This window comes from Gracilinanus agilis, chromosome 4 (genome assembly GCF_016433145.1).
Source record: "Gracilinanus agilis isolate LMUSP501 chromosome 4, AgileGrace, whole genome shotgun sequence".
NCBI lineage: Eukaryota > Metazoa > Chordata > Mammalia > Didelphimorphia > Didelphidae > Gracilinanus > Gracilinanus agilis.
The window spans coordinates 247,632,286-247,646,395 of record NC_058133.1 but is presented as its reverse complement, the minus strand read 5'-3'; the positions used below and the strand labels follow the sequence as shown (position 1 = coordinate 247,646,395).

General features: G+C 42.8%; 1 protein-coding gene across 1 annotated transcript in view; it reads right to left on the bottom strand.

Annotated features, from left to right (window-relative positions):
* Window positions 1-2,533: 2,533 nt before the first annotated feature.
* Window positions 2,534-14,110, bottom strand: part of NTN1 (netrin 1) — a 402,384-nt gene continuing 390,807 nt past the window's right edge. Inside the window, exon 6 of the mRNA XM_044672111.1 lies at window positions 2,534-2,925. Within this exon, the coding sequence (XP_044528046.1) occupies window positions 2,597-2,925 (329 nt within the window). The 3' untranslated portion in view covers window positions 2,534-2,596. The remainder of the gene's footprint in view (window positions 2,926-14,110) is intronic.

Below are 14,110 nucleotides of genomic sequence, written 5' to 3'. Positions count from 1 at the left end.
AAGTCTGTCATGTGGAAAAGGGATTAGACTTGTTCTGCATGACCCCAGCAAGCGGAACTAGGAATAATGGGGGAGAATAGCAAAGAAGCAAATATGGTTTGATAGAAGGAAAAACTTCCTAAGAATGAGCACTATCCAGGAATGCCTCAAAAGTAGTGTGTTCTCCCTCATTGCAGGGGCTGGATGACCTTTGCTGAGATATGCTAGAAGAGGTCTGAGGTCCCTTCTAACTCTGAGATTCTTGGAAATTAAGAAATGACCTTGGGAGATCTGGTGCTGAAAAACTAGAAAATGAATTATGGATAGCAGGATCTCTATGTGGTATTTCTAATCTGGGAGTGGCAGAGCACAAATATTTTGGAGGGGGGGGAATTCCTGGTAAAATTTTGGGGTACCTGAGAGAATGGAAAAATGAAAGGCCCTGTGTGAGACTCTCCAAAATAGGAAGAATTCAGGTTCCAGCCTGGACACTGTGACTCAGTGACAGTCCTTGTTGAACAGGTCTTTTTCAGAGGAGAATGGGATCACCCTAAAGGCAGATGAATGCTTCAAGGGAAAGGTGACATCCAGCCCCACGAGGAAGGCAAGGCACCCTTGTGCTTAGCCTCATAAGGTCTAGACTAGGTTGGAATAGGGTCCACGGGGAGCCATTGGGCAGTGATCCCAGGGGCTCTGAGATATATGAGATGGGAGATGCACCAGCAGGCTCCCTTGGCCCTGATGCCTTGGTTCTTAGCCCAGCTAGTAGTCCCCATGAGGCTCTGGCATTTGCCAAAAGGAAATATAACCTGAGGGCAGGAGCTAGAAGAGCAGGCATTATTTCAATTAAACCTTCCCAGAAGCTTCACTGGAGAGGGAAGGAAAGAAGTTAATGACATGTAAAACCTAAGCCTTCACCTCTAGGGTCAGCTCTGTAGGCCTTCGTGGCCATCCTGGCTTAGGACAAACCATCTTCCCCAGGGCCCAGGGGCCCACTAACTCCCCACCCTTCATTCCACTTGCTCTCCAGGCACTTTCCAGTTGCACTGCACTCTGGGAACTGATGTCATTACATAAATAATGTCACTGCTATAAAACTAGGCAGCAATGTTCCCCTCCCCCCACTCCTGGAAAATGTTATAAAAAGGGCTGGTTCCAAGTTTCCAAAGAGGAAACGATCTGGGAGGTTTTGACTTTGACTCCTCCTGGTCCAGGCCTCCTCTGTCTGAGGTGGAACCAGCATAAGCTGCCCACCCAGTTTGGGCCCTCTCTGAAGTGATCTTCTAAGACTCCTTGGGGCTGGGCACCTTGTATAGCCCAGACCTTTCCTGAACACTGGCACAGTGAGCTATGAGCTGAGCTACTTCGTTAGGGCCACCTGCTTGCACCAAGACCCTCCCATTATACCTGACCACATAGTAGGTGCTTAATAAATGCATGTCAATTGATTTAACCTCCCATTCCCAATGGGGACAAGTGGGACAAAGTGAATCCTCAAGGACAAAGATCCCCTCACTCATTCAATCTCAGAAACAGCCCATGGGGATGTGAGTAAAAGGGAGAGGAAAGGGCCAAATGGAAAGGGGCAGAGGGATCTGGAAACAGAATGTCAGCACGAATGAGGGGTCAGAGAGAGGACTCTGGTTTTCTAACACCCTTGCAGAACCCAGCCTACCCTCGGTTAAATCGCCCAGGTTGTTCGAGAATTCACAGGTATCCTAATTCAGTTCATACCACAGTTCGCTTCATTGCCAACACCAAGATTTTAATCATACATTTGAATTCAAGTAACATGAAAGTGTTTTTCCCAAATCTTGACAAGATTCAGGCATAACTCTTTGCATGCTACCCACCTGGACCAGGTCTGTCAAATGAACAATATACCCTCTGTGGCTTCTCATTGATAATCATGCTTAGTACTTGGAAAGGAAGCACTTTTGATCTTTAAATGGCCCCATGAGGTAGGTAAAGAACATCCTCATTTTACCAAGTGAAAACTGAGGCCCATTAAGGAAAGATCATCTGCCCACACCTCTCCCCCAGGGGCTGTCCTCTTTGACTGAATTCTCATCCAATCGCTTTTGGATGGAGGGTGGCAGGGTGTGGACAGGCTGCAGCAGAAGCCCGGGGCTTGACTGCAGGCCTATACATTCTTGAATCCCTCCTTCCTGTGTGTGTGTGTGTGTGTGTGTGTGTGTGTGTGTGTGGGCTTTGGAACCAGCAGCTTTTGCAGGTTTCCACAATTATGGGTCTATGTGGCTTTCTTCCCCCTCACCTATAGGGGGCGCTACCTAGGAGGGGAGGAGCCACTGGATGCTGCCATTTGAGGTCTTCACCTGGGCCCCAACTTCCCATGGCCGCTAGCTTTGCGTTCTGTGGCTTCTGTCCCAGTAGTGGGAGGGCACACCCAGCCCTGCCTTTCCCAACCCCTCACCTCCTTCCCAGCCCCAGCCCTAGCCCCAGCCCCATGACAAAGTGAAATCCACCACCGTCCCTGTTCCAATCCTGTCTGCTCCAGGGTCTACACAAAGCAGCGCACGCTCCATCGCTCAATCATTCTCTCGCACGCATTCTCTCTTTCACGCCCTCTTGACACTGGAGCTCCAGCTGCTCCCCACTAGGCCTTCTTACACTTCCCCTTCTTCTCTCGCTGTTGGAACTTCCGGAGCCGCCGTGCCCACGTGTCCCTCCATTGGATCACCAGGCTCGTTTTATCCGCCACGATGCCGTTCTGATCTGGAGAGTCCTCGTCATTGCCAAGGAGCAGGTATTTCTTCAAGACCTTGATTTTAGGGCACTTACAAGCCACGTCCCTTGAGCGGATCCACAAGCTCTGGTCACCCCTCCGGATCCGGCTGGTGCCTTGTTTGTAGACAGAGATGATGTTGACTGTGAATTTCCACCAGTCCCCGGCCTTATCAGCCTTCAAAATGTGGATCTGGACAGCTGGAAGAAACCAACATACACAGAGTATTAAGGGGGTGGGGAATCCCTGCAGCAAAACTGCTACCAAGAGTCAACAGCCACCCCATGCAGGACAAGGTGAGTTGGAGGGCTGGAGGGTGAGTTGGATAAAACAAGGAGCATTTTTAGTACTACTTATATTCTAAATATGTGGAACTTTGGTATTTATTCTGGGATAAATCCCGAAGCATGGATTACAGGGAAGGTGCAGTGTTTCTGGGGGGTAAAATTATTAAACACAATAGGGGATAATCCTGCCTGGGAGGAATAAATACTGTGTCCTAAATTTGATCCTCTGTGTCTCCCTCAAATCAAAAATGTACATACATACACATTGTGGAGAGGCTTCTTTTGTCCCTATCCCTGAAACACACGATTGGGGGCAGAGGGAAAAGATACTTATTTAGTTCTTTCATGTAAACCTCCTGAACTGAGGAAAAAGGGGCTACAGATGTCACAGGACCTGAGGTGTTTGTCCTGTGGAAGGGCACTGGTAGTGGCTCACAGCAGCCTACTTTCTTCCTACATGTTAGTGTCAGAACAATCTTCCCCAAACACTGTTTTTCACATGTTAGCTAGGTGGTGCAGTGGATAGAATGAAGGGCCTCAGTCAGGGAAGACCAGACCGGACTCTTGTGGTGTGACCTTGGGTGAGTTACTTATATTCACTAGTTTCCCATCTATAAAATGGGCATAATAATGATACCTACCTTCCCAAGTTGTTGGGAGGATCAAATGAAATAATAATTGAAATATACTAAACACAACGCCTGGCATACAAGTAGATACTAAATAAATGTGATTATTATTATGTCACTATTCTGCCCCAAAATTGTTTGTGGACTTTACAGTGCCCACTCAACTTTTTTCTTAGGGTGGACACTCCCTCTACTCATGCAGAGTAAGCAACCAATCCTTGTTGGGTCCTCCAGGGGAAAAAAGAACAATTTTAATCTCTTTTTCAATCAGTGTGAATTGATTAATAATACCCTTTCCATGGGGTTTTTCATGACCATTAGCATGTTCCCCCAGAAAGGGATATAAACTGCTTTCCTTAGAATGGGGGAATGGGGGGGAAGGGGAACTCCGGTTTGGATCAACAAGGTATAGTCTAAAAGCTCGTCCCTAACTATTTAACTAGTCTAGATAGCCACTAAGGTAATGTCCAAATCTAAAACAGATTCTGTAGATCTAACGTCATATAGGTAAGCAACAGAGCTGGGATTCAAACTCAGGACTTCTGGTTCCAAATTACACTACTGCCTCAGAAACTGAGAAGGAACAAAAGGAGAGGGGCAAAAAGAGGGAAGAGAGGAAAAGGGGGATAAGGAAGAGGGGGAGATGGAGGAAGACCAGGCAGCGCTAGGAGGAGGTGGCTGCACCCCAGTCCCTAGCTTGTTTTCTCTGTGGCACAGATATCTTGGGCAATCTAGGCCCTTCTGGCCATACCATATACTGAGCTTGCTGTTTTTCCCCTGTGCTTTCAAAGAAGCCTCTCATCTCTCTACAGTATGCATATTCTTGACTCAGCTCTAGCCTGTGGGTGGTGCTTCCTGTTGCCTGAAGCTAGCAGGAGAGGCCTCAGGGTAGCTTGGCTTTATGCCTAGTCCTTCAAAATGAAACCCATCAAACACAAGGGTTTGATCCATCACCCAGTCAGTCTGGAAGTGAACCCCATTGCTATTTCTTGGTTCTGCTCTACCTCACCTAGTTGTTGGATGGATTAAATGAGATAATGTATATAAAATTTACAGAACTCTGAGCCAATATTTTTAGTTAGGGTTCTGGAATCTCCTTGTGAGGTAGGGATATGGCCTTAGTGAACTCAGATCACAGATAGTGAAAAATGAGGTGGAACTAAACCTCAAAAAGATTCAAAATTCAAAACCAAATCTCAGAATGAGGATTCAGGTATTTTCAAGGTATCTTCCCCATTCCCATTTTTTTCATTTTAAGAACATGCTAAAGAGGAGGGATATAAGAAACCATATCATATACCAAACTGATCATACATCAATCAGTCATATTCTAAATTTGTGACAAATATTAAGGTCTAGAGCTAGATTTGAGACCTACAGAGAGGATGGGCTGCCTTTTTCCCTTGGGCTCTTACTGTCTCCCAGCTCACTGGACCTGGGGTCCTATTTGACTTTAGGGGGTCTAGCCCCTACACCTGCTTAGTCCTGTTCCTGGATGGGCAAGGAGTAGCGAGGTCCAAGGGAGAAATGGAAGCTGACTCATTATCTTGATGGTAAGAGAGATGTCTCCTTTTTCCAAATTTTCCTTTTAGATGTTCCTGGGCATCCCAAACTTTGCACTCTATCCTGAGGGCTCCAAAGAATGGCTGCCATGGCAACTGTTTCCATGTTTCCGTCACTAAGAGACTCAACACTCAGCATGAACTCTGAGGGGGAGGAGAAAAAACCAGTACAGACAAGTGGCTGAGCTCTGTTTTTGAGTGTGGAGACCCAGGTCACCGTGGCAACTGAATGCCCCAAACCATAGCAATGGGGAGACACAGGATAATGTCCACCCTCTGGCACCCTCAGTTTTCCTGAGCCACAGTTTCCTCAGTCCTAACTGAACCAGAATGTAGAATGAGTCACCTTCAGGAAGTTGTGTTTCCCTCAAGACCTCCTAGGCTTCTTGGCATTCCCTGGGGGGGGGGGGCTGAGGGTGGGGTGTTGTGGGGAGAAAACATGCAACCCGTTCCTTTAGCACAGTGCTAACTGAAGGATGCAACTGCAGGCTCCTTTAGCCTTAACTGTCACTGCTTTGGACCATGCTTGACATTCATATGCTGGAAGGAACTTAGAGATAATCTAGTTCAACATCCTCATTTGACAGATGAGATTATACATCTAGTAGGTATAAGAGTTGGGACTCAAACATAGGTCTTCTAATTCCAAAGCCATGTCTCCTTCTGCTAGACCTTGAAGGACATCTTAGGCCTCAGCTTAGTGCTAGTTTGGAAGCTGAATCTCAATTAAAAAATCTGCGAGTACTTAAGAGTCTAAGGGAAATGTTTCAGACAGACTGTAGAGAACTAGAAGATTAAAAGTGGGAAGGAGGGGAGTGGGGACTGCTTCAGAATCAGTGTGAATGTGATAGAAAAAATATGGAACTGGAAGTTGGAAACTTGGGCCTTGTGTTCAGAAATATAAAAATAAAACCATTTCTTAAGGACTCTAGTCTTGCCAGAGCATAAGCATACCTAAGCAACTAAATTTCTAGGGTTACCTGTGCCCAAGCCATGCCTTCTTTTTCTTTTAATATTTATCCCTGGGTGACAGTAATTCAGGGAGAAAAAGAATAGTAAATTCAGATCCCCCCCTTTCCAAGGAGTCTTGAGGAATATACTCTCCCAGTAGCCAGGAAGCTATGTGACAGAATGAACAAGGAAGGAATAAGATCTGTCTAGGTCTAGGGGCCTCTTGAGATTCAGATTTCCATATTGCTTTTTGGAACTGAAGCCTTCCTCAGTTATAACTGGATTAGGGTTGCTGCCTCTGGCCTGAGACTGTTGGCTAGCAACTGTGGCTCTTGGAGACCTGCCTGAAGAGGGGAGTCAAATCTTGAAGCAAAGGACCAGAGTTTAAAGAAGAGAGAGGTCACTGAACTTAAAAAGTCAGCTTTTGAGAATCTTGTTAGATGGTAGGCAAAGGGGGAGGACTGTTTTCTCTCACCACTCTCTTTGATTTCCCTTTCATGGCCCCAGATGGGAAGCTGAAGTCTGGGTCCCACACTTCCCTCCAATCCCTTTGGACAATCTGGGATCCCATGGTTTTGGAATTTCCCATCTGTACTCAAAAAACTGGGAGGGCACCTAGGAGGAGGTTTGGACTAGAGGCAAATGGTTAAATGATGGAGTGCTTAACCTTTTTTCTTTCATTTTCACTATATTCAATAAACCATAGCCACAATATACTGAACAGCTAAATCCAATGAATATGTATTCGTGTGTACATGGGAGGTGAAGTCATTACCACAGGGGGTGGTTTCCAGATACAAAATGGGGGCTCTGAAGCTATAGATTTCATCCATCTCATATTGAGTATTATTTTATATTACCATCTAGGTAAATTCCAAACCTGTAATGTGTAGATTTAAACTGCTCCATCTGGTCTCCTTCTGAAAACACCTTCTATAGCAATGGGGTGGGGAGCAGGCTGAGTGCCCCACTTTGGTGGCCAAAAGGAATACCTCAGACATTGGGGAGCTAGCTACTCTACCCATATGCCCCAAGAGAACTGAGATAATAACTGGCTCAGCTGATAGCTCAAGAAGAGCGTCACCTATTGGTCCAAGAAAAGTGCCACCTGGTGGTCACCTCAGATACTGGACTCCCTCCTGCATCAGTGTATGCTGTCATCCTATAGGCTTAAAGAGGACATGAAATGGAGCCAATGGAATTGCTGCCATTCCAGAGGAGCAACAAAGCGACATAGAGGGAAGAAGCTGCAACATCCAGGAAGACAGATTTCCCTGCAACATTCCTTGTAACCCCAAGGAGTGGAGCTTAGCAAAATGACCTGGTTATAGAGGTTCGAGAGGACAGGTGTTTTAGCCACCCAGATTTGTTAAGAGCTCTCCTCTCTCTAAACCCCCTCCTAGAATTCTCTTATAATTCAGAGAATGCCCAGCAGTGGCTAAAGCAAATTGTAAGTATTTTAAAGTTTATAAAGCACTTTCTTCACAGTACTCCTATGAAGAAGAAAAGTCTTGTGTCATTATCCCCATTTCACAAAAGAAGAAACTGATTAAGAAAAAGTGGATTGCCAATGATTAAACAACTAATAAGTGTAAGGTCCAATATCTCAGCCCAGGTTTTCTGAATAGAAGTTAAGAAAGTTAAAAGAAGACAATAAGAATTTGCTAAGCACTAGAGATACAAAGTTAAAAAAAAAAAAAACAGTTCCTGCTTTCAAGGAGCCATCAGCCAAATGGGGAAGATACCATGCTCATACATTTCTTTCCAAGTTTAAGACTATTTCCCAATACTATTAAATGAAATCCCTAGTATCCCTTTTTTTCTCAAATAGTTTCCCTTTGACCTCAGGAAGACCATTTCAGAAACTGCCAAGGGGTAGTGTTAGGGACAGCCCTGGGGTGGAGTTTTGGAGGGGAGAGAAAGAGGGGTATGTGATTATGTTGAAAAAAACAGTATTTCCTCTAAACTTGGCAAATCCTTTGTACATTACACAAAGCTTGAAGTATTAGCCCCACACTTTCTTGGGCCAAATCCCTACAGTGTACACAAAGCTGAAAATAGTCAAAATATAGCCTAAAAAAGAAGCCTGAAAGAAATCAGTAAGATGGCCTTTACCTCTACCTGGCACTGGATGTTTCTATGAAACTTATGCAGAGGCCTGAATAGAAGAAAACTAGGAGATGGCAGGGATTGGCTATATTTGGGAGCCTGGGATAAAACACTTTGGGTGACAGTGCAGGGGCGGGATGTCTCAGTATGTGAAGGGAGGGAAAGGTCCAAAATAATGAAATAAGCAAACAATGTCCTTTTCCAGGAGACTGGTCTAATGCTGAGGTTGCAGGAGCAATTTTCCATTAGTGGCCACAATTTCCCTGCCAGTAGATAGCTTCCAGAAAAGCTGGAACAGCCCTAAATGGAGGCTTGTGGTGACATTTCCCTATCTCTCCCCTGCCTCCCCCATAACTGCACTGCTCAGTGGGACTGCCATTGCTCACTGACTGATACCAGTCAGTTCAGATAATAAGAAGTCTCCTCTTGCTGCCTCTTTCAATCTGGCATTTCCATTCTAACCTGCCCTCAGCAAGCCCCACAATGGATCTGAGTTCATAGCATCACAGTATTAAGAGCTGAACTTTATTCCAACAATTATTCATCTACATTCAATTATTAACGTTTTCAGATGAGGAAAATAGGCTCAAAATGGTGATAGGACATGGCCAAGAGGTCACAAAAGAGTAGAGCCAGACTTTAAACTCAAGGCCCCTGATTCCAAATCCAGTGCTACTTCTATACTACAGGGCCAATAAAATATAGTCCATGGAAGTACATTTTATATACCTTGAGGGGCCCCCTCTGACAATAATCTTTGTGACTCGTTTTGTCTCCATACAGGGCCTCCCTTAAGCCTATCAATATCTTTCTTATATCTCCCTAAATGCATTATGCCAGCCATCCCTGGTTTCTCTTAACAAGAGTAGAACTTTGTTTGTGGCTCTTTAAGGTCCTTGTAGGCCAACAAGATCTAAGCTAAAAAAAGGAGAGATCTTTAAATCTAACAAAAATATAGGCTCATTTGAGTTGTTCCTTTTTTAGGTCCAAGAAAAACTGGGAGATTGTTTCCTTTTCTATTCATCAGAACCTATTTAGACTGCCTGACTACTTACAAAGTCAGTGGAAGAACTACCAAGCTTTATCATCTGTCCAACAAGGGCATTCTACAGAACCCTGGCACTGTCATCTAACCTGCTGATCCGTAAAGATTGCTGGGTCCTGCCATCTAGCTCACCCCTGAACTCTTAAGACTGGTAGGCCTGGATAAATCTACCCGTTAGTTGAAGTTTCTTTTATGACTTTTTTCAGAGTGTAGAAAAGTTAGAGACTGAAAAAAACCATATTTTTTAACTTATTCATTTGTTTATTAATCCACCCATGTATTTATTTTTTTTCATTCATTCTGAATCTCTTCCCACCTCTCATTTTCTCTCGTTGAACCTCCATTTTTCCTGTTAACATTCCCCAGTTACACATTGTTCCTTATAGAGGTTTCATGGATATTTTCTGGCTGATCCACATGCATTCCAATGTCTCTATATTGATGTTCCTATCTGATAATGAAGCATGTATGTGCATTATCTAGCACTGACTATCTCATTTTAAAGGTCAAACCCAAGGACCAACTAAGGTTTATGAGTTCTATCATTACAGAATAGATTACAAATAGCTCAGTTAATTTATTGATTCTCTTCACAACTCTTGTAATACCATACTGAAGCAAGTCAATGGGACAATGAAAATTCATACCTTTTCCTGCAGACAATAAAGGGAATGTACTTCTCTTAGAATACATTCTTCCCCAGTTTAAAAAAAATTACCCTTGCAAATTAGAATAAAATATAATGTTCCTCTATGTTAGCTTCCAATATATTGTCTACCACTAGCAAACCCCATCAAACAACTTAGGTGACATCCTCACTCACCTGGAGAATCATACATCAGCATTTCTATAGTGACTTGCTGTCATTTATGAAAAATTAATTTCTTCATGCTATATGAGGAAGCAAGTAACTCTGAGTACAATGACTTCAAGGTCCTAATTGTGCAAATTAAACTTAAAAGTTTGTTGGATGTACATTCCCCACCTCCCACCCCCCCGAGAGCTTGCTGCTAAACTTTTACCAGGAAATCCCTGACATATGTAAAGTCTTATAACTGGGTTAAAAAAAATCTAGGTTTTAAGTAGACTTCAGTAAGGATATATCAGTCAAAAAAAACCTAATGTTTTCAGGAACAAAGTGATATAGCCCTGGTTAAACCATACCTGGAGTATTGTATTTGGAACTGGACGCCACATTTTAGGATGGGCAAACTCATGAATGTCCAGACGAGGTTAAACAAGATGAAAGATCTTAAATCTAAATCATACTGGTTGAAGGAACTAGAGATATTTGACCTAAAGAAGACTTGGATTGGAGGGATAGGACAATCTGTATTCAGAGTCCTTCACTTCTCCAACAGGAGGTGGAGAGGTGTGAATCCTTTGGAATAGTGATTGGTCATTACTCTGACTAAAGTTCCTGAGTCTTTCAAAATTGCTATCTTCATGATATTGTTAATATATAAGTTGTTCTCCTGCCTCTACTCACTTTGCTATGCATCAGTTCATGAGTCTTCCAAATTTATCTGAAACAATCTCCTATATCAATTCTTATAGCACAATTCCACCACATTTATTCTCCATAACTTGTTTGGCTATTTCCCAATTGATAGGCAACTCAGTTTTCATTTTCAATTCTTTGCCACCACAAATATAGCTGCTAACAGTATTTTGTAATCTTGAGAGTCTGTTTTGCTTAGGGCTAATCCCTCCCTTAATCTACTTTTCTCCTTCCTTCCTTTTTTTCTTCCTTCTTTCCTTTGTTCCTTCCTCTCTTCCCTTTCCCTTTCCCTTTCCCTTTCCCTTCCTTCCTTCCTTCCTTCCTTCCTTCCTTCCTTCCTTCCTTCCTTCCTTCCTTCCTTCCTTCCTTCCTTCCTTCTTTCTTTTTTCTTTCTTTTTTTCTTTCCTTTCTTTCTTTCCTTTCTTTCTTTCCGGATGAATGAAACTAATTTTTGTACTCAGTTGTGTGTGATTTCCCCTCCTTTTAGTTCTGATGAAATTGAGGTTGAAGTGTCACCACCTCCTCCCCACCCCAGCCACTTCCCTCAGTTATTATATAAATAGTTTTGAGATAATGAGATAATTTTCCCTCTCCTTCCTCATCCCTATGGATGGAGACCTTTCTATTCATCTTTTAAGATCATCAGGACATAACAGAACCACTTGTAGGCCTTTTAATTAGATTCCCTCTATGACTCCTGATGATGATATGGTTCAGAGGGGACATGTATCATCACCCCATATTAGAATGTAATAAATTTATCTTTGTTTACTCCTTTAAGATTCTTTGTTCATATTCATCATTTTTATGCTTCTCTTGACTCCAGTGTTTGTACTTCAAAGTTTCTAATGCAGCTCTGATCTTTAGATCAGGAATATTTGGAAGTCCTCTATTGCATTAAAAATCCATTTCTACATCTATAGGATTATACCCAGTTACGCTGGGTAAATTCTTCTTGGCTATAATCCTATATCCTTTGCCTTCTGAAATATGGCATTCCAAATTCTCAATTCTGTTTGAGTGGTGACTCCTAAATTCATGTGATCTTGACTTTGACTACTTAGTATGTGGATTATTTCTTTCTAGCTGCTTGTTATGGCCTTTTCTATGGCCCGGAAAACCTGGATTTTGGTTCCTGGAATTTTTGTTTTGGGGTTTCTCTCATCAGGTTATTGGTAGAATTTTTCTATTTCCACTTTACCCTCTGGTTCTAAGAGATCTGGATAATTTTCTTTCACAGTTTCTTGAAATATGATGTCTAGGCTCTCCCCACTCCCCATATAGTTTAATGATACTTAAATTTTCTTTCCTAGATTTATTTTGTAGGTCAGTTTTTCCTATGATAACTTGCATTTTCTTCTATTTTTTCAGTCTTTTGACTTTGTTTTACTATTTCTTGTTTCCTCATGGAGTCACTACCTTCTATGTCATCTGTTCTAATTTTCAAGAAGTGTGTTGCTTTGGGCAAAGTTTTGTACCTCTTATGCCAAGCTGTTAATTCCTTTTTCTGATTATTTCTTCCACCTAGTTTCCATTTTTCTGCTAGTGTTCTCATTTCATTTATAAAACCATTTAAAACTCTTTTTTATTTGCTTGCCTTTTCCCTTCAAGAAATTCTAACTGAATTTGTGTCCATACTGTGTTTTTCTTTGTGGTTTTGCTCTTTCTCTTCATCTGTCTCTTAAGGATTTCTATCACCACAATAATTTTTCATGGTGTAAATCTTCATTTATTCGTTCTTCTATCTTCCTGATATCAGAAATTATGCATTTCTGGAGAGAATGCCTGGGCTAGTTCTGCTACTGCCTTCTTGGGGTATTGAGTCTTGTGTTATTCTAGGCTCTCAGGGACAATTCAGGCTGGGGACCTATAAGCTCTTGGTGCTGCCAAAATGGTCTGATTTGCCCTGGTTTGGCTTGCAAGTTCTTGACCTGGATATTGGTCTGAGCCTATGGACTTTTTTTGTTTAGAATCTCAGTATACTGCTATTATACTCAGCCACTATTTGGCAGATGAAAAGCTCCATAGGTTTCCTTCTGGTATGGAATTCTTACGCTGGTTTTTTTCCCATTGGAGCTTTCAGACTGGGGTAGAAGCTGGAACTGAGATCCAATTTCCCTCCTAGGAGCTGAGACACATAGCTGCTGCTGGATTCTGAACTTGCTTCTTTTTAGGTACACAGTCTAGAGTCCAAGCTTGCTTCTCAGTCCAGAATGCCATCTCTATGTACAGGGCCCCTCTTCAGTCTATCCTGGACCCAGAACTGAATTTGTGAGAATGAAAGCTGCCAGTTTGCACCTATTACTATGTTCTGCATAAATGTAAATCTCTTGATGCTGGATCTGGAACCTTTTCTTGTCCTAGAATAATCTGACCTATTCTCATTATCTACAGACCTCTCTTTGTCTCCCTTTGTGGCCCTGGCCTGGAAAAAAATGACTCGTGATTTTAAAAAACTGGACTTCCTGATCAGGATTTGGTCAGATCTATTCTCTACACTTGTTTGGAGGACAGTTGGGGATGGCATGGAGGGTTGTTTTTTGTATTTTCCTGCTATTTCACCATATTGATTATGATCCCATCTCTTTGGTACCCAGTCCATTCTACCTCTTTCCATTACTCCATGACTTCCACCTACTGGTCCTAATTCTGTCCTTAAAAGTTACAAAGAACCAACCCGAATCCTCTTTCAACATGATAGTCCTTCAAGTATTTGAAGACAGCTTTGTCAGGTTTTTTGCAATTTAATAGCAGGAGGTAAGAATGAGCCAGTTCTGGGATGACTCAGGGTACATTTTTTAGGACCTCCAACAAGGATAAAAGCTTCCTGTCTGGGGCAGGCAGTTTTAGGAAAGTCAGGGAGGAGACATATGTCTCAGATTCATCCGATGGGTGTCAACTGACACACATCACTAAGAAGGTCAAGAAAAACAAAAATTTGCTCCCACTCGCTTCCTCCTGCAGAGGAGGAAGCTTACTTTTTTTTTTAAAGGTTCCAAACTTCCTCCAGAAAATCCTCCCTACTGACTGACTCTGCCGCTAAGAGTCTTTTCCATCTACTGGATTTATCAGTTAGCAACTCAGGGTTGTGCCCCCCAGGGGTTCATAATGACCAAGGAGAAAAATAAACCCAAATTTGATACGGATCCTCCCTCCCCAACACACACACCTTGTGGAACTCATTCATTCCATTGGGCTATCTGGGTTAACAAATATCTTCTGCATTAGAGAGACGTCACTTCAGACATTGCAAGAAGGAGAAATACACAAAATCCCCAGAAACCATTAGAACTCTAGGCTC